The sequence below is a fragment of the Balaenoptera musculus genome, chromosome 11 (genome assembly GCF_009873245.2).
Source record: "Balaenoptera musculus isolate JJ_BM4_2016_0621 chromosome 11, mBalMus1.pri.v3, whole genome shotgun sequence".
Classification (NCBI taxonomy): domain Eukaryota; kingdom Metazoa; phylum Chordata; class Mammalia; order Artiodactyla; family Balaenopteridae; genus Balaenoptera; species Balaenoptera musculus.
Genome location: NC_045795.1, coordinates 47,276,585 through 47,304,053, shown reverse-complemented (window position 1 = coordinate 47,304,053; position 27,469 = coordinate 47,276,585). Strand labels below are relative to the sequence as shown.

Below are 27,469 nucleotides of genomic sequence, written 5' to 3'. Positions count from 1 at the left end.
CTCACAGCACCTGCTTCATGAGCTTTTGGAAATATGAAACAAATCTTCTGAGTTCTCAGTAGATTAAAACATGAGCCATTTGTCTGTGCGGAGCCAAGGATTTTTTTTGTTGAAGACACTTTTTTCCTTTTATGGCATTTTAAAAATTTATTTATTTATTTATTTATTTATGGCTGTGTTGGGTCTTCGTTTCTATGCGAGGGCTTTCTCTAGTTGCGGCAAGTGGGGGCCACTCTTCATCGAGGTGCTCGGGCCTCTCACTTTCGCGGCCTCTCTTGTTGCGGAGCACAGGCTCCAGATGCGCAGGCTCAGTAACTGTGGCTCACAGGCCCAGTTGCTCCGCGGCATGTGGGATCTTCCCAGACCAGGGCTCGAACCCGTGTCCCCTGCATTAGCAGGCAGATTCTCAACCACTGTGCCACCAGGGAAGCCCTATGGCATTTTTTAATGTGAGCAGTTGATCGAGTGACAACAGGGGACACTTTTATACACTTAGGACCAGTAGAGCCCTGGAAATTTCACCCGGATTCCCCCATTGCCATATTATTGAACTCAAAGACAGTACCTATGAAAATGCTTAACTGAGAGATCTTGAAATCACACTTCCTCTGTAAATACATAATGTAAATCTTAAACCAGGAATCATTCTCCATAATCTCACAAGAATTGCAACTCCTTGGTTATTCTTAACAGCCAATACTTACTCTGTTCTGATACCAATTTATGAGTTTCTCTGTATCTTAATCCCACTGCCCAAGTTAACCATTAATTCCTACTCCATTAATTTAGAAGGTTGAGCACAGTCCTAAATACATACTTTAGAACTGAATTATCAAACTACTTAATTTAAGGTTGTTTGTGTGCTGAGCGCTTTTAACACTTTGCTGAGTTTCAGTCTACAAATATGAGAGAGGAAACTTCTATCAGTTCAAAATATCCAAGGGAACTACCCACCCCTCTACATTAAAAAAAATGTCAAACCCATAAACCCTCACAGCTTAACTTCATTTAAAGGCTGACAGCATCCTTATTCAGACTAGATATGAAATTTCAGAAGAGATGAACATGATGGAAGTTGTCATTTTCTGCAGCACATTTAAATATGGTCTTGCTTCCTACTTTATAAGCTAGCATTGAATAGCAAAGGGATGGTGCTATGTCAGTCAGTTTTGCTCATAATAATGCTGCATAACAAATCACCATGAAATCTCAGTGGCATTCAACAATAAGCATTTATTGTCAGACTCACAGGTCTGTGGGTCTCCTGGGCTGGGTCTCCTTCAGGATGCAGGTTTATGTGTGCAGATCTGCTCCATGTGTCTTGTGCTGGGCCTAGGCTGGGCTATCCTAGCTACCTGGGATACAATGTTCTTTTGGACAGAAGCTCCTGGAGGGACAAATGGAAGCACTCAACACCTGTTAAGACTGAGGCCCTGATCTGTTGCACTGCCACTTCCACATTCCACTGGCCAACACAACAAAAGCAAAGGCAGGAGTGGGTAGCAAACACTGCCCACCAAGAGGAAAGAGTGGGATATTCAAAATCTCCAGAATAGTGAGAACTGGGGCCAATCATTCCGTCTACCACGGAGGGGTAGTTTTTTCTGGAAGTAAAAGAACATTTAATAGGAGTTGTTTATTGACATTTATTGCTTAAATTAGAATTGCTTGGTTGTGCTTCTTGATTCACATGCGTCTGAGAGAATTCAAAAATATATTTTAATATGTTTACTTGAAATGGTGATCGAGTTTCCATTTTTTTCTTATATCTTCAACTATAGCTTGAAAATTGAACTTTTTTCTGTACTGACTCCTCCCTTTTTCATTGAGCATTAACATCCTTATTTTAATTCAGCCCTGAGGTGCTGAAGAGTGAGCCGTATGGGGAGAAGGCTGATGTCTGGGCAGCAGGCTGCATCCTTTATCAGATGGCGACTCTGAATCCTCCCTTCTACAGCACAAACATGCTCTCCCTGGCCACAAAAGTAAGCAACCTTGGAAGACAAAAGGGTCTCATGTTGCCAAAAACACCATTCCTTTTCTTCTTAAATAGAACCTTTGTGATTTTAATAAAACTGTCACTTAAAAGCAGTCATTGTTTTATTAACCACATGATCCAGTTTATTTTTCTTCCTTTCTTCTAAATCTACATCATGTGCTAAGGCACATTTCCCCTTATAATTGTCTTCAATTTATCATAGAAAATTATAAAAATAAATATATCAAACTGCTTTTGGTCTTTTATTCTTAATTGTGGTTTGAACTGCCCTCAGTCTAGCATATTGTATTATCCTACACATCATTTATTATGAATCTGAGGTTAACTTTAACTCAATTTGAAGAATACAATTCTATGCTCAAGAACTGTTTAATTAATGCTAATTTTTAATTTGCTGGGATATTTTTGTTTCTGATGAAAATGTGTGCATGAAATTATGATGCTTGTTAAGTAACTCTTGTGTATGGCCAAGTATCACCACTCAAAGGCGCCTGTGACTCCTTTACTTCCATCATTCTAGTCTCTTTGTTTTGCAGATAGTGGAGGCAGTATATGAACCAGTGCCAGAAGGCATCTATTCTGAAAAGGTGACCACTATCATCAGCAGGTAATTAGTCTCATAACTTCAAACCTATAGGGATTGTCAAGAAATACCTCATATCTATGCAAATTCACTATGTAAATATTAAGAGGAAGAGGAAGGGCTCTCAAATAATCCAAAGCTAGAAAAATGTTTGTGCATCACCAGTCATAAGGACCATTTGGAAGCCAACCAAGTGTCCAAGCGGAAGTAGAACATTCACTTGAAATATTATGCAACCATTAGATTGATTATTCAGAAGGCTTTATATCAACCTGTAAAATAAGTATGATCTGCTAAATAGACATTTCTCCAAAGAAGGTATACAGATGGTCAAGAGGCACATGAAAAGATGTTCAACATCACTAATTATTAGAGAAATGAAAATCAAAACTATGAGGTAATCACCTCACACCGGTTAGAATGGCCATCATCAAAATATCTACAAACCATAAATGCTGGAACGGGTGTGGAGAAAAGGGAACCTCATACACTGTTGGTGGGAATGTAAATTGATACAGCCACTATGGAGAACAGTATGGAAGTTCCTTAAGAAACTAAAAATAGAACTACCATATGATCCAGAAATCCCACTCCTGGGTATATATCCAGAGAAAACCATAATTTGAAAGGATACATGCACCCCAGTATTCATTGCAGCACTATTTACAATAGCCAGGACATGGAAGCAACCTAAATGTCCATTGACAGAGGAATGGATAAAGATGTGGTACATATATACCATGGAATATTACTCAGCCATAAAAAAGAAGGAAATAATGCCATTTGCAGCAACATGGATGGACCTAGAGATTGTCATAATGAGTGAAGTAAGTCAGACAAAGAAAGACAAATATCATATGATAGCGCTTATATGTGGAATCTAAAAAAAATGGTACACATGAACCTGTTTACAAAACAGAAATTGAGTCACAGATGTAGAAAACAAACTTATGATTACCAAGGGGGAAAGGGAGGGGCGATAAATTGGGAGATTGGGATTGACATATACACACTACTATATATAAAAGATAATAAATAGGAACCTATTGTATAACATAGGGAACTCTATTCAGTGCTCTGTAATGACCTATATGGGAATGAAGTCTGGAGGAGAGTGGATATAAGTACATGTATGGGTGATTCACTTTGCTGTACAGCAGAAACTAATGCAACATTGTAAATCAACTATATGCCAGTAAAAAATTAATTAAAAAATTTTTTTAATTAAAAAATAAAAACAAACAAAAAAACCAAGTATGATCTGAAACTAAGTAAAACAAACAAAATGTACACGTATTTATAACTATGAAAAAAACATAAAATGTGCATGAATATGGAAAAGAGTAGACAAGAACATATGAATCTGAAAAAGGCCATGTTAGATGATAAAATGGCAAGCATTTTTTCCTTTCTATTTTTAAGAAGTATTTTAATTTTTCAAAGAAAGTCAGAAAGAAGTGCTCCATATATCCATATAGTAGGAGTTTAATGAAAGTCCTTATCCCTATAGAGTTTCAAAGTTCTGCCCCCACAGAGCTTGTCCCAGCTGATCCCTCACCCTTCCCCTCCCACTTTCCCTCTGCTCCCTCCACTCCAACCACAGGGAGCTCCTCGCTACTGCTCTTCCCTTTTCCTGGCACTTTCTTCCCTCTGATACACGCAGTGGCACAGGCCCTTACTTCCTCTGGTTTCTGCGGAAACTGGGTCTCTGCATAATCAGGGCACCTGCCCTGATGCCCCCACAACCTCTCTAGACTCTCTTGTCCCCTTGACTGGTTTATAAAGTTCACAACACCCGCCACCCCTAACACATTATACATGTGCATGCAGACTTGTTCCTTAATTGTCTCTCTTTCCCACCAGAATGAAAACTCCACAAAAATGGGGACTTTTTCAGTTTAGTTTATAGCTATTCAGTGCCCAGAGCAATACCTAGTACAAAGTAGACCCTTAACAATTTACTGGTTGTATGAATAAATGACTCATTTACCTGGCTGATCGTTATTTCTGGACCATTTTATGACCTTAAATTGGCCCAAGATTACTACTCTGCCCCATCAAGCTGAGTCAAATCCTTATTGTGATAATAGAAATCCTAGGGTCACCCCAGATGAAAACTATACCTATCCCCCTGCCCAGTTCCTTTAAATCTCAATTCTGTATCTATCCTAGCTCTTGGCACCACCTCTGATGCAATGTAATAAATGTATTTTCATGGCTGTGTCCCTTTCCCTTTGGTTTCTCCTTCCAGCCCATTGTTTAGCATTAATAGATACTCCTCACGTTTGTAGAATTATATCTTGAATCTTTCCTTGCTCAGCACAATGCTGCCCTACAATATTAAGTACCTCAGGCCCAGCTGGGGCTGAGTTTCACTAACTGTGGACTCTGAGCAGACAATTTGACTATTCTTTCAGCATCTGTTTCCTCATCTGGTAAAATGGGGGTCGTAATAGTACCAACCTCATCAAGCTGATGTGATGATTATAACATGCAAATCACTTAGCATAGAGCTTTGGCAAATGGTAAATCTTGAGCAATGTTGGCAGTTGTCATTATAAATATTGTGGGAAATGAGCTGAAACCCCTTTCTTCATCTGAATTCCACGTTACACTAGATCCACCCTATTGCTAATGAATCCAGACAAATGTATTTAAACTGCTCATCTCCTGTTCTCTGCTATTTGTTTTCTGGAAAGTGCCTTAAAAATTCAAGAAGTCTCCAGAGAGGTCAAGACAAGAATACCAGAGTTACTCATTTAATTTCTCCTTTTCTTAGGTATTTGAGTGCCACGAAAAATAGGAGAGGGTAGTACAGAGACATTATTCTGATTTTGTGGCATTGGGCAAACAGGACCATAATTTGCTTATGACAGGCTTCCTGGCTATTGGTGTCCATGCCTCTTGGGGCTAGGAGGTTAGTGGAAAAGTCAGATATCAGCATTATCATGAAAAGGTTAAGAACATCAGTAGGTTCTAGAATTGAGTGGATTCTAATTCCCACTTTTCCACTCACTTTAACCTTCCCAAGCCCCACTTTCCTCATCTGTGATATATAGGTAGCAATAGTAACTACTCATGGGCTTGTTTTGAAGCCTAAATAAGATCATGCTTGTGATGGTCTTAGCACAGTTCCCAGCATGTAGTGAGCCCTCAATTAATTTAGGTATTGTTATTAATAATATTATTATTTATGGAATGAAGTATATAAAAATTATGATAAATTTGATGAAGGATGGTAAAAGGGGCAATGAGAGATTACAGAAGGACTTGGTCTAGTCTGGGGATTTGGGAAAGTTTTTCTCTCAAGAAAGGGCATGTAATCTGAGACCTGAACTTCACTACTTCTCAAATAGTAAACAGAGTGGAGAAAGCATTTCATAGACCCACATCTCTGAAGGCTTTCCTGAGCAAAAGAGCTTGTTAATTTGAAGCACTGAAAAAAGTTGGAGATGCAGCATGTCAAGTAAGGGAGAGAATAGCCAGCAAATGGACCTGGGAGGCTGACAGGACCCAGGTTGACAGGTTCTACAGGCCACATTGAGGGTTTTGAATTTTTATCTCCAGTATTGAGGAGAGGACTGAAGGGTTATTAACAGGTTGAGACATAGTGAAAATTTCTTTAGCAGAGATCATTCTGGCTGATCTCCAGGGAATAGACTGAAGGGAATGAGAGTGGGAAGGAGAACCAGGTTCAGCTGTCCACTGAGAGATGATGGCGGCTTTGACTAGAGTGGTGGTGTTGATGGAGAGAAGTGGGTTGTTCCCACTGTGGGCTGGAAGTTGAGTCAACAAGTTTTGGAGTACAATCGTAAGAGGTTTAAAAAATACTTCAGTTAACTGGGAAAATGGAATGGCATCGAGAATATGAAAACAATCGGATTTATTATGTGGAACCTCAGCGAATGGAGCCAAGACCATGGAATGGAAGTTCTGGGGGGGCCAAGGTGACCTCACCATTAGGAAGTGTGTGTCAGAATTAGAGATATCCACAGTGGAGCAGGCTGCTGTTGGGTGGTGAGTTCCCTGTCACCAGAGTGTTTAAGAGGATGAATGAACACTATTAGGGGACTCCAGACGAAATGTTCTGAGTACACTTTTAATTCAAAATACTAAGGTGCCATAATTAGTAGGAAATGACAATTTAATTTTAAAGCTGACTACAAATTAAGATTGCAGTGTGCAGCCTATAACAGATGTAGTTTTCATTTAAAGTTATTCAAGACAGTGGGTTCACATTGTGAAGTTTTATCTTTAGAAAATTTGACATAAAACCAAAATCAGTTGTGAGTTGCATGCAATTACATACTTGAATTGCTTTGGATTTTCAGTCTTTAAAAATTAAGTTTCAGGGACTTCCCTGGTGGCGCAGTGGTTGAGAATCTGCCTGCCAATGCAGGGGACATGGGTTCAAGACCTGGTCTGGGGAGATCCCACATGCCGCGGAGCAACTAAGCCCGTGTGCCACAACTATTGAGCCTGCACTCTAGAGCCTGCAAGCCACAACTACTGAGCCCACGTGCCACAACTACTGAAGCCCACATGCCTAGAGCCTGAGCTCTGCAACAAGACAAGCCACTGCAATGAGAAGCCTGCACACCGCAATGAAGGGTAGTCCCCGCTCGCCGCAACTAGAGAAAGCCCGCGCGCAGCAATGAAGACCCAACAACGATGACCCAATGCAGCCAAAATAAATAAATAAATAAATTTTTTAAAGTATTAAGTTTCAAAAGAACTAGAGAACAAATTCAATTTCCTGTTTTCTTAGTTTCTTACCTTAGCAGACTTTTAAATTGGGAGAATAACTTAGTAACTCTGAAGAGTTTGAGGCAGAAAATAAATATATTTTACTGCTCTGCTCAGTACCAGCATTACTGTTTTTACCTTCCAGTACACTTTTAAGAGAATGTTATCTATTTACTTTCTAAAGTAAGAACTTCCTTTAAAGTAAAGGAAGAACATTTCCTTTTATGCACACAATATTCCCATTGCCTAAGTTTTCTCTGTCTGTGCTTGGTTGCATAAGCTGTCTGGCACTTTGTTTCAGAGGCAGTCATAAGGACTAAAGACGTTAGTTTTGGCTAGTTCTAAGGACAGTGGATCTTTACATTTTCCACCCTATCTTCAACTCTTTGTTTCTTTTTTTTTTTTTAAAGATTTAATTTTATTTATTTTTGGCTGTGTTGGGTCTTCGTTGCTGCACGCGGGCTTTCTCTAGTTGTGGTGAGCAGGTAGGACTATTCTTTGCTGTGCACAGGCTTCTCCTTGCGGTGGCTTCTCTTGCTGCAGAGCACGGGCCGTAGGCACGCAGGCTCAGTAGTTGTGGCACACGGACTTATTTGCTCCGTGACATGTGGGATCTTGCCGGACCAGGGATCAAACCTGTGTCCCGTGCATTGGTAGTCGGATTCTTAACCACTGTGCCCCTGGGGAAGTCCCACCTCTTTGTTTCTTAAAACATGAAATGAAGACAGTTGAATATTGTATCCCTTTACTTCTTTCCATCTGGTCTCTCAGAGTAGAGCGGGGATGAAGTGGGTAGCATGAGTGGAATATCCCAGATTTTTTTCTAGAACGTGATTTTATGCTTATTTGATTAGAGAATCATTAAAGCATTCAGTTGCTCTTAAGAATTTCTCTGAAATATCCAAGCAGGGAGGCATTTCACAGCAATGAGGATAAACTGGAACTTCTGGTAGGAGATATTCCTAGGATTCCAAAAGTCTATACCGAAATATTTTAGGTTATAGACGGGTAAATTCTTAGATGTTAGGCTTAGTTCATTTGTTCATTCATTTGTTCATTCATTCACTTGCTGAATACCCATCAGGACCCAGATTCCATTTTACGTGCAGGGGAGATCATGGTGAAGGAGACACAGGTCCCTCCTCTCAACAAGTTTCCAGTTTCCAGTGGTGGAACAGACCATTATGATACAATAGTTACAGTCGTTTTACGTACTTAAATATAGACAGTGCAATAAGAACATGTAAAAGGCGGACAGTGAGTCTGTCTAAGGGTGGTCCAAGAAGTCTTCCTAATGGAGACTTGGAAAAGAGTGCTAAGCACATAAGGGATGTGGTTTGGGAAAGAGTAGATATAATCAGCAAAAACCAAATTCAAGCAGAGTGAATAAAATAACCAAGAAATGGGGGCATAGGTGAGCCATGGGCTGTTTGCGAAAGAACAAGTAGGAGCATTTGGTGTGTTGCTGGCGGGGGGAAGAGGGGGTGAGGCTGTGGAGGGAGGTAAGGGCTAGTTCAGGAGGGGCTTGTATCGCATGCAGGGAGTTTTAATTTTGTCCTCTTGGGCCATGAGGGGATATTGAGGAATTCTGAGCAGAGGAGTGATGTCATCAATTTTGGAATGTTTTTCTGGTAGCAGTTTACAATATGGATCAGAGGTGGACAAGAGATGTGCATGTCATTTAGGAGACTGTTTCAGTGGTCCAAGCAAGTGATGATGAAATAGGCCAATAGCCATGGGATTAGAGGGGAATGACACGGATTTGAGAAATATTTGGGAGGTAGAAGCCACAGGATTTGGTGTTGGCTGAATGAGGGAGGAGATGGAAGAGAAAGAAAATTGTGGATTTTCTTTTATATTTATTGGGCACTTTACAGGGATGGCTTCATTTAATCACCATACCAGCTTGATGTGGTAGACACTATGATTATCCCATTTTACAGATTATAGTCCCAGGCTATCTGGGATTTAGAAGCTAAACCTTGCCCAAGATCAGAGTTAATAAAGGGCGAGCCAGGATTTAACCCCCAACAATCAGACCCAGAGCCTGCAGGCCTAATTATGATGCTAAACTGCATCTCCCAGGTGGTTCCTTTTCTGATGAAGGCAAACATAGGAAGGGGAGTAGCTTTGGGAGAGGAGGAGATGACTAAATGCCAGCACAGAGGCCATTCTGGATTCCATTTACCATAATATATAACTGTATAATTTGTAAAACTAGCTTACATTGCTTTTTTATTAAAAAAAAAATAGCTCAGCTGGTAATTCAACTGACAGTACCTTGAATTTAGAACTTAGAATTCAGACTAAGACTTTAGAATATCTGCACTAATGAAAGGGGTTTTTGTAGTCATAATCAACACTTGGTCAACTGAGCATTTTTATCCACTTTAATCCCTTCTGCTAATTAAGTGAAGGTGAGGAACCAGATTTAATTAAAAGTGAAGTTGAACACTTAGCTTCTTTTGTGATTATGAGTGAAAGTAAGAAACTTGAATACAGTATTCAAGGTCATGAAATTCTCGATAATTTTATCTTTGAATTTGTGTTTTAGAAGTGAAGTCTGATGGGAAAAGAAACATGTGTGTTGGGGGCTTGGACCCTAGTGCATGTGTGGTCCCTCCAGCTCCCTGGCTTAAGTTCTCAGCCACCTGCTTCCAGCCCTCTGGGCCTCTGCCTGGCCTCCAGCTCCACCTCCCTGTCCCTGTCCCATTGCTGCTTCCCTCTACCTGGTATGGTGATTGGGTGTGTCAGCAAAGGAGGACTGTGTTCCACATTTACAATTCTCCCCCCATAAGATATGGAGGCAGGCAAGGAGATGGTCAGAGTGGAGCAGATGCCCTGCTGCATCTGGGGTGGGGCAAAGAGGAGGCCATCCCTGACCAGGCTGGTGGCACCCTGGCTTGTTTGGAGGATGATTCAGTGGGGGCCTTTTGCTGACCTCTAATCCAGATACCAGTTGCATCCTGCTGTCATGGAAGTTGCAATATCTTGGGGGGTTTCTTGTCTACCATCAACTGGGATGCTGGACTGTGGGAAGGGAAGATTGACTTCCTCACTCCCTGCTGGTGCCTCACAATTTATATTATGTGGGACACTCTCCAAATTATGTAGTTGGCCCTTTCTCCTCAATCTCTTGCCTTATTTTGTATATAATAAATGCATAGACTGAACTTTGTTAAATAAGAATTCAGCAGATATGTCTGTCATAACCATAGTGCAAGCCCCCTTTGTTAGAACTTGAAAACAAATAGCATAAAGATAAAGCATGAAATGATAATGACTTAAAATTTGATTAAGACTTGTGTATTATACTCATGGTTATTAAAGTCAAGAAAGGAGAGAGAGATCAAAGTGGCAGATTAGGAGGATTCTGGGCTCACCTCCCCTCATCCAAACAACAGCTCTTGTTGAAATCAACCTGGGGAGAAGCAGAACAGCTCTTCTGCAACCAAGGCTGTAAAGAAAGATCCACATGGTAGTCTGGTAGGAAGGGAGAAGCGATGTGGTCAGGATCTACACCCTTAGCAGGGACACAGGAGAGGAGGGGACATCACAGGCTCAGGGATCCTCCCTGGGGAGCGAGGGATTTCAGCCCCACATTGGACACCCCAGCCCTGGGATACAACACCAGGAAGACAAGCCCCTTAGCTGGTTTGAAACCCAGTGGGGCTTACCGAAGGGCTGTAAGAAACTGAGCCTCTGCTCTTGAAGAGCACACAGACTTGCTTGCTCCCAGTCAAAGTGTGGAGGCAGCACATTGAAAACTGGCAGGGGCTCTGGCCAGCTAGCCAGGACTGCTGCATCACCACCCACCCATCCCTCACCTGGCTCCTGCTCTAGCCCCTCGTGCTCCAGCACTGCTCTCCACTAAGGCAGAGGGTGCCACTAACTACGAGAGTGTGCACTCTTGGAGGAAACAGAGCTGGCTTGGATCCCAGCCCTGCCTCTGACCAGGGCGTAGGCAGCCATTGCCAGCATGTGTGTCCCTGGGCACTCTTGGGAGGGAGCAAACTCAGCTCAGTAGTGTGATACCAACCCCTCCAGCCACAACCCAGCCTCTAGCCAAGCAAGCACATCAGGGATAAAGTGAAATCAGAAAAGAAGTACAGCCTCAAGCCCTCAGGCCCTGAATCTATACCCCAAACCAAGGCTGAGACCACCATCACACCTGGAAGAAACCCAACTTCCTCAGGGCTCCTGCTCCAGCCCCTGTGGCTCTGATCCCACCCTTGACAGGGTGGTGATGGCCAATGAGCAGAGGAGAAGCTCCAGGTGGCACCTGGCTCTGGCTCTAGCCCCTCCAACTCCACCCCTACCTCCCACCTAGGTGGTAGCTGCCAGCACACACTGGGAGAAGACGTGGCCTATGCTAATGTCAGACCCAGCTCTCTCACCAAGGCTACTGGGCACACACAGACTTCATAGGGGCACTCCCACACAAGGACAGAGTAGGTAACTGTTTCACCTAATTTTACAGAGACAGAGAAAGTCAAACAAAATGAGAAGACAGAGAAGAATATGTTTCAAAAGAAATAAGAAAAAAACCCTGAAAAGAAAATCTTAATGAACTAGAGGTAAATAATTTACCTGATAAAGAGTTCAAAGCAATAGTAATGAGAATGCTAACTGAACTTGGGGAAAAGGAGAATACATGAACACAGTGAGAATGTTAACAAAGAACTAGAAAATATTTGTTTAAAAAACAGACAGAACTGAAGAATATAATAACTGAAATGAAAAATACAGTAGAGGGAATTAACAGCAGATTAAGTGATACAAACAGAAGAGCATACTAGTGACCTGGGAGATGGAATAATGGAAATCACCCAATCAAAACAGCAAAAAGAAAAATAGATATTAAGAAATGAGACTTGTTTAAGGGACCTCTAGGACAACATGTATACTAACATTCACATAATATGGGTCCCAGAAGGAGAAGAGAGAGAGAAAGGGGTAGAAAATGTATTTGATGAAATTACGGCTGAAAACTTCCTGATGCTGAAGAAGGAAACATATTCAGGTACAGGAAGCACAGAGAGTCCCAAACAAGATGAACACAAAGAGACCCCCAACAAGACCTGTCATAATTAAAATGGCAAAAGTTAAAGATAAAGAGAGGATTCTAAAGGCAGCAAGAGGAGAGACCTTCAAGATGGCGGAGGAGTGAGATGTGGAGATCACCTTCCTCCCCACAAATACATCAGAAATACATCTACATGAGGAACAACTCCTAGAGAACACCTACTGAACGCTGGCAGAAGACCTCTGACTTCCCCAAAGGCAAGAAACCTCCACGAACCTGGGTAGGGCAAACGAAAAAGAAAAAACAGAGGCAAAAGAATAAGGATGGGACCTACACTTCTGGGAGGGAGCTGTGAAGGAGGAAAAGTTTCCACACACTAGGAAGCCCCTTTACTGGCAGAGACTGGGGGTGGCAGGGGGGAAGCTTCAGAGCCACGGAGGAGAGCACAGCAATAGGGGTGCAGAGGACAAAGCGGAGAGATTCCTGCAGAGAGGATCGGTGCCGACCAGCACTCATCAGCCTGAGACGCTTGTCTGCTCACCCGCCAGGGTGGGTGGGGGCTGGGAGCTTAGGCTCCAGCTTTGGAGGTCAGATCCCAGGGAGAGGACTGGGGGGGGCTAGTGTGCCACAGCTAGCTGGGAGGGAGTCCGGGAAAACGTCTGGACCTGCCTAAGAGGCAAGAGACCATTGTTTTGGGGTGCACGAGGAGAGGGGATTAAGAACACCACCTAAACAAGCTCCAGAGATGGGTGTGAGCCGCGGCTACCAGTGCAGACATCAGAGATGGGCATGAAACGCTAAGGCTGCTGCTGAAGCCACCAAGAAGCCTGTGTGCAAGCACAGGTCACTACCCACACCTCCCCTCCCAGGAAACTGCAGCCCGCCACTGCCAGGGTCTGGTGATCCAGGGACAACTTCCCCAGGAGAATACACGGTGCGCCTCAAGCTGTTGCAACATCATGCTGGCCTCTGCTGCCACAGGCTCGCCCTCCATTTCATACCCATCCCTACCCCCTGGCCTGAGTGAGCCAGAGCCCTCTAATCAGCTGCTACTTTAACCCCATCCTGTGTGGGCAAGAACAGACACCCTCAGGCGACCTATACGCAGAGGCAGGGCCAAATCCAAAGCCAAACCCCAAGAGCTGTGCGAACAAAGAAGAGAAAGGGAAATTTCTCCTAGCAGCCTCAGGAGCAGTGGATTAAATCTCCACAACCAACTTGATATACTCTACATCACTGGAATACCTGAATAGACAAGAAATAATCCCAAATTTGAGGCGGTGGACTTTAAGAGCAACTGTAGACTTGGGGTTTGCTTCTGTATCTAATTTGTTTCTGGTTTTATGTTTATCTTAATTTAGTATTTAGAGTTTATTATCATGGGTAGATTTGTTTATTGCTTTGGTGGCTCTCTTCCTTTTTGTTTTCTTTTGTTTTCTTTTTTTTATATGTAGATTTTTTTTCCTTTTTCTCTTTTTGTGAGTGTGTATGTGTATGCTTCTTTGTGTGATTTTGTCTGTATAGCCTTGCTTTTACATTTGTCCTAGGGTTCTGTCTGTCCTTTTTTTTTTTTCTTTTTAATTTTTTGTATAGTTTTTAGCACTTGTTATCATTGGTGGATTTGTTTTTTGGTTTGGTTGCTCTCTTCTTTCTTTCTTTCTTTTTTTCTTTTTTTATTACTTTTCATTTTTTTAAATTATTAATAATTTTTTAATTTTTTATTTTAATAACTGTATTTTATTTATTTTTCTTTCTTTCCATTTTTCTCCCTTTTCTTCTGAGCCGTGGGGCTGACAGGATCTTGTTGCTCCAGCCGGGTGTCAGGCCTGTGCCTCTGAGGTGGGAGAGCCAAGTTCAGGACATTGGTCCACCACAGGCCTCCCAGCTCCACATAATATCAAACAGCGAAAGCTCTCCCAAAGATCTCCATGTAAATGCTAAGATCCATCTCCACTCAAGAACCCACAGCTACAGTGCTGGACACCCTATGCCAAACAACTAGCAAGAAGGGAACACAACGCCACCCATTAGCAGAGAGGCTGCCTAAAATCATAATAAGGTCACTGACACCCCAAAACACACCACTGGACGTGGTCCTGCCCACCAGAAAGACAAGATTCAGCCTCATCCACCAGAATACAGGCACCAGGCCCCTTCACCAAGAAGCCTACACAACGCACTGAACCAAACTTAGCCACTGGGGGCAGACAGCAAAAACAACAGGAACTACGAATGTACAGCCTGCAAAAAGGAGACCTCAAACACAGTAAGAAAAGCAAAATGAGAAGACAGAGAAACACACAACAGATGAAGGAGCAAGGTAAAAACCCACCAGACCAAAAAAATGAGGAGGAAATAGGCAGTCTACCTGAAAAAGAATTCAGAGTAATGATGGTAAAGATGATCTAAAATCTTGGAAGTAGAATGGAGAAAATACAGGAAACATTTAACAAGGACCTAGAAGAACTAAAGAGCAAACAAACAATGATGAAGAACAATAAATGAAATTAAAATTTTTCTAGAAGGAATCAATAGCAGAATAACTGAGGCAGAAGAACGGATAAGTGACCTAGAAGATAAAATAGTGGAAATAACTACCGCAAAGCAGAATAAAGAAAAAAGAATGAAAAGAATTGAGCAAACTATCAAAAATTAAATACAAAGAAAAAATATTAAAAGCAGCAAGGAAAAAACAACAAATAACATGCAAGGGAATCCACATAAGGTTAACAGTTGATCTTTGAGCAGAAACTCTGCAAGCCAGAAGGGACTGACAGGACATATTTAAAGTGATGAAAGGGAAAAACCTACAACCAAGATTACTGTACCCAGCAAGGATCTCATTCAGATTTGATGGAGAAATTAACACCTTTACAGACAAGCAAAAGCTGAGAGAATTCAGCACCACCAAACCAGCATTACAACTTTAGCTTTACAAATGTTAAAGGAACTTCTCTAGGCGGGAAACACAGGAGAAGGAAGAGGCCTACAATAACAAACCCAAAATAATTAAGAAAATGGTAATAGGAACATACATATCGAAAACTACATAAATGTAAATGGATTAAATGATCCAACCAAAAGACATAGACTGGCTGAATGCATACAAAAAGAAGACCCGTATATATGCTGTCTACAAGAGACCCACTTCAGACCTAGGGACACATACAGACTGAAAGTGAGGGGATGGAAAAAGATATTCCATGCAAATGGAAAGCAAAAGAAAGCTGGAGTAACAATTCTCATATCAGACAAAATAGGTTTTAAAATAAAGTTTATTACCAGAGACAAAGAAGGATACTACATAATGATCAAGGGATCAATCCAAGAAGAAGATATAACAATTATAAATATATGCACCAAACATAGGAGCACCTCAATACATAAGGCAAATGCTAACAGCCATAAAAGGGGAAATCGACAGAAACACAATCATAGTAGGGGATTTTAACACCCCATTTTCACCAGTGGACAGAACATCCAAAGTGAAAATAAATAAGAAAACACAAGCTTTAAATGATACATTAAACAAGATGGACTTAATTGATGTTTATAGGACATTCCATCCAAAAATAACACAATACACTTTCTTCTCAAGTGCTCAAGGAACATTCTCCAGGATAGATCATATCTTGGGTCACAAATCAAGCCTTTGTAAATTAAGAAAATTGAAATTGTGTCAAGTATCTATTCCAACCACAACGGTATGAGAATAGATATCAATTACAGGAAAAAATCTATAAAATACAAACACATGGAGGCTAAACAATACACTACTAAATAGCCAATAAATCACTGAAGAAATCAAAGAGGAAATTGAGAGATACCTAGAAACAAATGACAGTGAAAACACGATGACCCAAAACCTATGGGATGCAGCAAAAGCAATTCTAAGAGGGAAGTTTATAGCAATACGATCCTACCTCAAGAAAGAAGAAACCTCTCAAATAAACAACCTAACCTTACTCCTAAAGCAATAAGAAGAACAAAAAACCCCCAAAGTTAGCAGAAGGAAAGAAATCATAAACATCAGATCAGAAATAAATAAAAAATAAATGAAGGAAACAATAGCAAAGATCAATAAAACTAAAAGCTGGTTCTTTGAGAAGATAAACAAAATTGATAAACCATTAGCCAGACTCATCAAGAGAAAAAGGGAGAAGACTCAAATCAATAGAATTAGAAATGAAAAAGGAGAAGTAACAACTGACACTGCAGAAATACAAAGGGTCATGAGAGATTACTACAAGCAACTATATGTCAATGAAATGGACAACCTGGAAGAAATGGACAAACTCTTAGGAAAGCACAGCCTCTGAGACTGAACCAGGAAGAAAAAGAAAATATAAACAGACCAATCACAAGCCCTGAACTTGAGACTGTGATTAAAAATCTTCCAACAAACAAAAGCCAGATGGCTTCACAGGCAATTTCTATCAAACATTTAGAGAAGACTTAACACCTATCCTTCTCAAACTCTTCCATAATATAGAAGAGGGAGGAGCACTCCCAAACTCATTCTATGAGGCCATCATCATCCTGATACCAAAATCAGACAAAGATATCACAAAGAAAGAAAACTACAAGCCAGTATCACTGATGAACGTAAATGCAGAAATCCTCAACAAAATACTAGCAAACAGAATCCAACAGCACATTAAAAGGAGCATACACCATGATCAAGTGGGATTTATCCCAGGAACGCAAGAATTCTCCAATATATGCAAATCAATCAATGTGATAAACCATATTAACAAATTGAAGGATAAAAACCATATTATCATCTCAATAGATGCAAAAAAGCTCTTCACAAAATTCAACACCTGGGCTTCCCTGGTGGCGCAGTGGTTGAGAATCTGCCTGCTAATGCAGGGGACACGGGTTCGAGCCCTGGTCTGGGAAGATCCCACATGCCACGGAGCAGCTGGGCCTGTGAGCCACAACTACTGAGCCTGCACGTCTGGAGCCTGTGCCCCACAATGGGAGGGGCCGCGATAGTGAAAAGCCCGCGCACTGCGATGAAGAGCGGTCCCCGCACCGTGATGAAGAGTGGCCCCCACTTGCCGCAACTAGAGAAAGCCCTCGCACGAACCGAAAACCCAACACAGCCAAAAATAAATAAATAAATAAATAAATAAATAAATAAATAAATAAATAAATAAAGTAGCTATAAAATTAAAAAAAAAAAGAGGGGACATTACTTACATATATAAAAAAAATTTCAACACCCATTTATGATAAAAACCCTCCAGAGAGCAGACATAGAGGGAACTTACCTCAAAATAATAAAGGCCATATATGACAAACTCACAGATAATATCGTTCTCAATGGTGAATAACTGAAACCATTTCCTCTAAGATCAGGAAGAAGACAAGGCTGTCCACTCTCACCACTATTATTCAACATAGTTTTGGACGTTTTAGCCACAGCAATCAGAGAAGAAAAATAAATAAAATGAATCCAAATCAAAAAGAAGTAAAGCTGTCACTGTTTGCAGATGACATGATACTATACATAGAGAATCCTAAAGATGCTACCAGAAAACAACTAGAGCTAATCAATGAATTCAATGAATTTGGTAAAGTAGCAGGATACAAAATTAATGCACAGAAATCTTTTGCATTCCTATTCACTAATGATGAAAAATCTGAAAGAGAATTTAAGGAAACACTCGCATTTACCATTGCAACAAAAAGAATAAAATACCTAGGTATAAACCTACCTAAGGAGACAAAAGTCCTGTATGCGGAAAACTATAAGACACTGATGGAAGAAATTAAAGATGATAAAAATAGATGGAGAGATATACCATGTTCTTGGATTGGAAGAATGAATATTATGAAAATGACTATACTACCCAAAGCAATCTACGGATTCAAATCAGTCCCTATCAAATTACCAATGGCATTTTTCACAGAACTAGAACAAAAAATTTCACAATTTGTATGGAAACACAAAAGACCCCGAATAGCCAAAGCAATCTTGAGAAAGAAAAATGGAGCTGGAGGAATCAGTCTTCCAGACTTCAGACTATACTACAAAGCTACAGTAATCAAGACATTATGATACTGACACAAAAACAGAAATATAGATCAATGGAACAGGATAGAAAGCCCAGAGATAAACCCACGCACATATGGTCACCTTATCTTTGATAAAGGAGGCAAGAGTATACAATGGAGAAAAGACAGCCTCTTCAATAAGTGGTGCTGGGAAAACTGGGCAGCTACATGTAAAAGAATGAAATTAGAACACTCCCTAACACCATACACAAAAATAAACTCAAAATGGATTAAAAACCTTAATGTCAGGCCAGACACTTTAAAACTCTTAGAGGAAAACATAGGCAGAACACTCTATGACATAAATCACAGCAAGATCCTCTTTGACCCACCTCCTAGAGAAATGGAAATAAAAACAAAAATAAACTAATGGGACCTAATGAAACTTAAAAGCTTTTGCACAGCAAAGGCAACAATAAACAAGACAAAAAGGCAACCCTCAGAATGGGAGAAAATATTTGCAAATGAAGCAACTGATAGGGATTAATCTCCAAAATATACAAGCAGCTCATGCAGCTCAATAACAAAAAACAAAAAACCCAATCCAAAAATAGGCAGAAGACCTAAATAGACATTTCTCTGAAGAAGATATACAGATTGCCATCAAACGCATGAAAGAATGCTCAACATCACTAATCATTAGAGAAATGCAAATCAAAACTACAATGATGTTTCACCTCACACCAGTCTGAATGGCCATCATCAAAAAATCTACAAATAATAAATGCTGGAGAGGGTGTGGAGAAAAGGGAACCCTCTTGCACTGTTGGTGGGAATGTAAATTGATACAGCCAGTATGGAGAACAGTATGGAGGTTCCTTAAAAACCTAAAAATAGAACTACCATACAACCCAGCAATCCTGCTCCTGGGCATATACCCTGAGAAAACCATAATTCATAAAGAGTCATGTACCACAATGTTCATTGCAGCTCTATTTACAATAGCCAGGACATGGAAGCGACCTAAGTGTCCATCGACAGATGAATGGATAAAGAAGATGTGGCACATATATACAATGGAATATTACTCAGCCATAAAAAGACACGGAATTGAGTTATTTTTAGTGAGGTGGATGGACCTAGAGTATGTCATGCAGAGTGGAGTAAGTTAGAGAGAGAAAAATAAATACCATATACTAACACATATATATGGAATCTAAAAAAAAAATGGTTTTGAAGATCCTAGGGGCAGGACATGAATAAAGATGCAGACATAAAGAATGGACTTGAGGACATGGGGAAGGGGAAGTGTAAGCTGGGATGAAATGAAAGAGTGACATGGACATAGATACACTACCAAATGTAAAATAGATGGCTACTGGGAAGCAGCCATATAGCACAGGGATTTCAGCTCAGTGCTTTGTGACCACCTAGAGGGGTGGGTTATGGAGTGTGGTGGGAAGGACACGCAAGAGGGAGGAGATATGGGGATATATGTATATGTATATGTATAGCTGATTCACTTTGTTATAAAGCAGAAACTAACACACCGTTGTAAAGCAATTATACTCCAATAAAGATGTTTTAAAAAAGAATAAAAAGAAAAAAATAAAATAAAGGCAACAAGAGAAAAACAGTCAGTTACAGGGATCTTCCATAAGGCTTTCAGCTGATTTTTCTGCAGAAACATTGCAGGCCAGAAGGGAGTGGTATGATATATTTAACGTACTGAAAGGAAAAAAACAAAACAAAAACAAAAACCCTACCCCTACCACCTAGGATACGAGCAGGGTTATCATTAGATTGTCTCTAAAATCAGGTACAAGACAAGGATGCCCACTCTCACCATTTCTATTTAACATAGTACTGGAATTCCTAAGCACAGCAATCAGACAAGAAAAAGAAATAAAAGGCATCCAAATTGGAAGGGAAAAAGTAAAATTGTCACTATTTGCAGATGACACAATACTATATGTATAAAACCCTAAGTTCTCCACCAAAAAACTATTAGAACTACTAAGTGATTCAGTAAATCAGGATACAACATTATTATATGGAAATCTGTTATTTTTTAAACAACATATAATAATGAATTCTCAGAAAGGGAATGCAAGAAAGTAATGCCATTTATGGTTGCTTCAAAAAGAATAAAATATATAGGAATTATCTCAGCCATAAAAAGAACGAAATTTCGCCATTTGCAACTACATGGATGGACTTAGAGGGTATCATGCTAATTGAACTAAGTCAGACAGAGAAAGACAAATACTGTATGTTATCACATATATTAATCTAAAAAGTAAAACAAATGAATGAATATAACAAAATAGGACAGACTCACACATACAGTGAACAAACCAGTGGGTAGAGGGGTTGGGGGAGAGGCAAGATAGGGGAAGGGGATTAAGAGGTACACTAGTAAGTATGAAATAGATACAAGGATATATTGTACAGCACAGGGACTATAGCCAATATTTTATAATAAATTTAAATGGAATACAATCTATAAAAATATTCAATCACTATGTTGTATACCTGAAACTAACATTGTAAATCATCTGCAAGTTAAAATAAAAGAAAAATAAAATAAATAAATAAATGCAAAGAAAACTCAAGGATGAATAATTAGAAAAATAACAATTTAGAGTGTTATTTTCACTTCTGTTATTAATAGTAATTGTGAGTAATAATTCTTAAATCTTGCCTGGAGACATTAGTATAGTTGAAAGTTGTATTAACTTTGGGTTGCTAAATCAAATACAAGATGTGAAAATTAGATCTTTTAGTCAAAGTCCAAATAAGTTAAATTTTATTGAGAAGTACACATAATTTCATTGAAATTAGAGCTTTTGAATAAAAAAGATAGACAAATATTTTAGTGAGTGCCAGAATGTTTTAAATTATGCTAACCAGTGATCTTGATAATTGGTTCCACAAGCATCTAGAATAGCCTTCTCTTAGTGTTTAGCTGTGACAGAAACAATGCTCCCTTTAGCAGGCTGATTGATATTTTCTACCGCCAAAATTCGAGAAAATTTTAGCATGTGATGTGTCAAATTATCTACTGTTAAAAATTATGAAACACACCTTAAACCTCTAAGTAACTGGGTCGAATTTTATTTTTATGACATCATGCTTTGTAAGACTCTCACTAATCAAAGTTGTTGACATTGCCCCTATACAGCTGGAAAAGGCCAAAAAGTTGTTATTCCACCCCCAAGAATCCTGCCTTCCTTTTGGTGCATCAGGTGTGATCATCAGGGCCTATATTATTGAGATCATTCTTTGTTTAACTGGCCAATGAGTTGGAGTGGTTTTAGAAAATAACCAGTTACACAAGGAGACGCAGACCCCACCTGCCCATCCTGAGACTGGGAGCAGCTTCCTGTGCAGCCTGTAACCCTTGCCCACCAGCCTAGCTGCAAAGAGAACAGTGCTGCTCCCTCTCCTCCCCAAACTTTCCAAATGCCTTTTGAGAGGTCTTCGATGCAAAGCTATGCTTGATGTCCACCTTGCCCAGGTTCTCTTAGGTGCAAACATCATGGGGGATACATAGCAGAATTTAAACTTGGCCCTTCACACCCCATGGCCTGGTCCCGATTTTGACCAGAGGGCTGTAATTAGGTTATCTTCCCTTAGATGCCTCACTCCTGATGCAGAAACCCGCCCAGATATTGTAGAAGTCAGCTCCATGATATCAGATGTCATGATGAAGTATGTAGATAACTTATCCGCATCCCAGCTGGCCTTGGAGAAGAAGCTGGAACGGGAACGGAGACGCACACAGAGGTATTTTATGGAAGCCAACCGGAACACAGTCATGTGTCAGCGCGAGCCGGCTCTGCTCTCTCAAGTAAGTGGAAATCTTTCAATCTCTTCAGGATGCATTCTGATGGACTGTCTGAGGCTGTTCTTGCTTGTGTTGAGGAAAATTCATCTTAAGTTAGAAAAATATTAATTGCTACTGTAATATTTCACTATTATAGAGATACATATTTGCATCCATTTTGATATCTTATAGGTAAAATTAAGTCAATATAATTGATGTTCCAAAGAACTAACCCATAATTTGTTGTATATTACAAAACCAGAGGTATCAAAAAGATATTTTAGAAATTCATTAAGTTTGTAATATGATCTTTGTATAAGTAGCAGTGACTGCTTATATTCAATTTATTCAACAATCTTGGAAATATAGATGAAAATATTGTATGTCAGTTTAAAGAAGGAAATAATATTTGCCTTAAAATTTTTTTCTTATTAGTCTGTGTAATTGATTTCATTACTGTTTTTGGTGGTAATAATTTTTCCATGGTACAAATCAGAATATGTGCTTTTATTTTTCTTGACGTTAACCTTTAAATTATTTTGATATTTAAGTTTATTTCTGAGTATACTTGAAAAAGGGATGCCAAAGCCACAGATTTCCGCAAGTGCATGTGATGGTGCCTGTGACGCCCTTGTTCTATTTTCTCTCTGCCTTTGTTGTATCATGACCCATGACTTATCCTTCACTCACGCTCTGGGTTCCCTGAAAGCAGGGATTTAGTAAGGGGCCCTTCAACCCATAAATGTTCTTTTTTAACCCTCCTGGGGATGGGCCCAGCACAATAGGGTCACAAAGCCCATCCTTGATCAGGATACCTGGTCATTAAATTCCTTTCCAGGATCTGCCTCAGCTGGGAAAATTATATAAGAATTAGTCTCCAAGAAGAGCCAGTTTTGATTTCTTGAATAACAGCATTTCCAGCAAACTTTTTTTTTTTTTTAGAAGGAAAGCAATACTATTTGGTGGGTTTATCTTGCCATACTTGGAATCCGGAAGTTAAAGATTCAATCAATATAATTTTGGTGGGTTTTTAAAAATTTTATTTCATTTTTTATGTTTTTAGTACAGTCATACCTTTTATTTCACTTTTCTTTTTTTTTAAAATTATTTATTTATTTATGGCTGTGTTGGGTCTTAGTTTCTGTGTGAGGGCTTTCTCCAGTTGCGGCAAGCGGGGGCCACTCTTCATCGTGGTGCACGGGCTTCTCACTATCGTGGCCTTTCTTGTTGCGGAGCACGGGCTCCAGACGCGCAGGCTCAGTAATTGTGGCTCACGGGCCTAGTTGCTTCACGGCATGTGGGATCTTCCCAGACCAGGGCTCGAACCCGTGTCCCCTGCATTGGCAGGCAGATTCTCAACCACTGAGCCACCAGGGAAGCCCCCTCACTTTTCTTTTTTTTTTTTTTAATTGAGGTATAGTTGATTTACAATACTATATTACTTTCAGGTATATAACATAGTTGTTCATAATTTTTCCATTTATACTCCATTTAAAGTTTTTATAAAATATTAGCTATATTCCCAGTTCTGTACATAGCATCCTTATATCTTATTTATTTTATACCTAATAGTTTGTATCTCCTAATTCCCTACCCTTATCTTGCCCCTCCTCCTTCCATCTCCCCACTGGAAACCACTAGTTTGTTCTCTATATATGTGAGTCTATTTGTTTTATTATATTCATTTGTTTGTTTTATTTTTTTGAGATTCCACATACAAGTAATATAATACAGTATTTGTTTTTCTCTGTCTGACTTATTTCACTAAACATAATACCCTCCAGGTCCATCCATTTGGTTGCAAACAGCAAAATTTCATTCTTTTTTATGGCTGAGTGGTGTTCTACTGCATATATATGTACCACATCTTCTTTATAGTATTCTGCTTATGTTTTCTTCTAGGAGTTTTATTGCTTCCAGTCTTACATTTAGGTCTTTAATCCCTTTTGAGGTTATTTTTCTATATGCTGTGAGAAAATGTTTTAATTTCATTCCTTTAAATGTAGCTGTACAGTATTCCTAGCACCACTTATTGAAGAGACTGTCTTTTCCCCATTGTATATTTTTGCCTTCTTTGTCATAGATTAATAGACCAGAAGTGCATGGGTTTATTCCAGGCTCTCTATTCTGACCTGTTGATCTATGTATCCATTTTTGTGCCAATACCATACTGTATTGATGACTGTAGCTTTGTAATATAGTCTGAAGGGAGTATGATACCTCCAGCTCTGAGGTTTTTCTCAAGATTGCTTTGGCTATTTAAGAACTTTTGTGTTTCCATACACACTTTAGAATTCTTTTTCTACTTCTATGAAAAATGCCACTGGTATTTTGATAGGGGTTGCATTGAATCTGTACATTGCCTTAGGTAGTATGATCATTTTTACAATGTTAATTCTTCCAATCCATGGACACAGTATCTCTTGTCATCTTTTTTGTCCTCTTCAGTTTTTTTCATCAGTGTCTTAGAGTTTTCCAATGCTTTAATGTCTTAAACTTGTCCAGTTTTCCAACTCCAATTAAGGAGTTTTGACCTCCTTTATTAGATTTATTCCTAGGTATTTTTTTTTGATGGATGGTAAATGGAATTGTTTTCCTAATTTCTCTTTCTGCTAGTTTGTTCTTAATGTGTAGAAATGTAACAGATTTCTGTATATTAATTTTGTATCCTGAAACTTTACAGAATTCATTGATGAGTTATAGTAGTTTTTTGGTGCTGCCTTTAAGATTTTCTATGTTTAGTACCACATCATCTACAAATAGAGACAGTTTTACTTCTTTCTTTTCAATTTGGATTCCATTTGCTTCTTTTTCTTGTCTGATTTCTATGGCTAGGACTTCCAATATTATGTTGAAAAAAAGGGGCAAGAATGGGCATCCTTGTCTTGTTCCTGATCTTAAAGGAAATGCTTTTAGCTCTTCACTGTTTAGTAGGCTGTTAGCTGTGGGTTTATCATATATGGCCTTTATTATGATGAGGTATGTTCCCTCTATACCCAGTTTGTGGAGAGTTTATAACTGTAAGTGGATGTTGAATTTTGTCAAAACCTTTTTCTGCATCTATTAAGATGATCATATGATTTTTATTCTTCAATTTCTTTTTTTTTATAAATTTATTTATTTATTTTTGGCTGTGTTGGGTCTTCGTTTCTGTGCAAGGGCCTTCTCCAGTTGCGGCGAGCGGGGGCCACTCTTCATCGCGGTGTGCAGGCCTCTCACTATCGCGGCCTCTCTTGTTGCAGAGCACAGGCTCCAGACGCGCAGGCTCAGTAGTTGTGGCTCACGGGCCCAGTTGCTCCGCGGCACGTGGGATCCTCCCAGACCAGGGCTCGAACCCGTGTCCCCTGCATTGGCAGGCGGATTCTCAACCACTGCACCACCAGGGAAGCCCCTCTTTTTTTTTTAAGTAGAGTTGATTTACAGTGTTGTGATAGTTTCTGGTGTACAGCAGGGTGATTCAGTTTTTCTATATATATGTTATTCTTTATCAGACTCTATTCCATTATAGGTTAATACAAGATATTGAATATAGTTCCCTGTTCCATAGAGTAGGTCCTGGTAGTTTTTCTACTTTATATATAATAGTGTGTATTTGTTAATCCCAAACTCCTAACTTATCCCTCCTCTTTTCCCCTTTGGTAACCATAAGTTTGTTTTCTGTGTCTGTGAGTCTGTTTCTGTTTTGTAAATAAGTTCGTTTGTGTCACTTTTTTTAGATTCCACATATAAGTGATATCATGATGTTTGTCTTTCTCTGACTTCACTTAGTATGATAATCTCTAGGTTCATTCACGTTGCTGCAAATTACATTATTTTATTCTTTTTTATGTCTGGGTAATATTTCATTGTATACGTATGTACCATATCTTTTTTATCCATTCATCTGTTGATGGACATTTAGGTTGCTTCCATATTTTGGCTATTGTAAATAGTGCTGCTATGAACATTGGGGTGCATGTATCTTTTCAAATTAGAGTTTTCTTTGGATATATGCCCAGGAGTGGAATTGCTGGATCATATGGCAACTCTATTTTTAGTGTTTTGAGGAACATCCATACTGTTCTCTGTAGTAGCTGCACAAATTTACATTCCTACCAACAGTGTAGGAGAATTCCCTTTTCTCCACACCCTCTCCAGCACTTATTATTTATAGACTTTTTGATGATGATCATTCAGACTGGTGTGAAGTGATATCTCATTGTAGTTTTGATTTGCATTTCTCTAATAATTAGCAATATTGAGCATCTTTTCATGTGCCTTTTGGCCATCTCTATGCCTTTTTTATAGAAATGTCAATTTAGATCTTCTGTCCATTTTTTGACTGGGTTGTTTGTTTTTTGGATATTGAGTTGTATGAGCTGTTTGTGTATTTTGGAGATTATTCCCTTGTCGGTCGCATCATTTGCAAATATTTTCCCAGTCTGTAGGTTGTCTTTTTGTTTTGTTTCCTTTGATTAGGTCCCATTTCTTTATTTTTGCTTTTATTTCTTTTGCTTTAGGAGACAGATCCAAAAAAATATTGCTACAATTAATGTCAAAGAGTATTCTGCCTATGTTATCTTCTGGGAGATTTATGGTGTCATGTCTTATAGTTAACCCTTTAAGCCATTTTGAGTTTATTTTTGTGTATGGTTTGAGGATGTGTTCTAAGTTCATTTATTTACATGCAGCTATTCAGCTTTCCCACCACCACTTCCTGAAGAGACTGTCTTTTCTCCATTGTATTTTCTTGGCTCCTTTGTCAAAGATTAATTGACCATAGGTGTGTGGGTGTATTTCTGAGCTCTCTCTTCTATTGCATTGATCTATATGTCTCTTTTTGTGCCAATACCATGCAGTTTTGATTGCTGTAGCTTTGTAGTATTGTCTGAAGTCTGTGAGGGTTATGCCTCTAGCTCTCTTCTTTTTTCCTCAGGATTACTTTGGCAATTCTGGATCTTTCTGTGGTTCCATATAAATTTTAGGATTATTTGTTCTAGTTCATTGAAAAATGTCATGGGTAATTTGATAGGGCTTGTATTAAATCTGTAGATTGCTTTGGGTAGTATGGCCATTTTAATAATATTAATTCTTTCATTCCAGGATCATGGGATATCTTTCTATTTCTGCTAATCATCTTCAATTTCCTTTAAAAATATTTTATAGTTTTCGGGATATAAGTCTTTCACCTCCTTGGTCAGGTTTATGCCTAAGTACTATTTCGTTTGTTTGGTGCAATTTTATTTTATTTTATTTATTTATTTTTTAACATCTTTATTGGAGTATAATTGCTTTACAATGGTG

General features: G+C 39.3%; 1 protein-coding gene across 2 annotated transcripts in view; it reads left to right on the top strand.

The window, feature by feature from the left end:
• The window catches only part of NEK10 (NIMA related kinase 10), a 306,143-nt gene that overhangs the window by 167,609 nt on the left and 111,065 nt on the right, over nucleotides 1–27,469 (top strand). For both annotated transcript variants that reach the window (XM_036870615.1, XM_036870614.1), the window contains exons 25-27: nucleotides 1,856–1,985; nucleotides 2,536–2,606; nucleotides 21,997–22,210. In XM_036870615.1, the coding sequence (XP_036726510.1) occupies nucleotides 1,856–1,985; nucleotides 2,536–2,606; nucleotides 21,997–22,210 (415 nt within the window). The remainder of the gene's footprint in view (nucleotides 1–1,855; nucleotides 1,986–2,535; nucleotides 2,607–21,996; nucleotides 22,211–27,469) is intronic.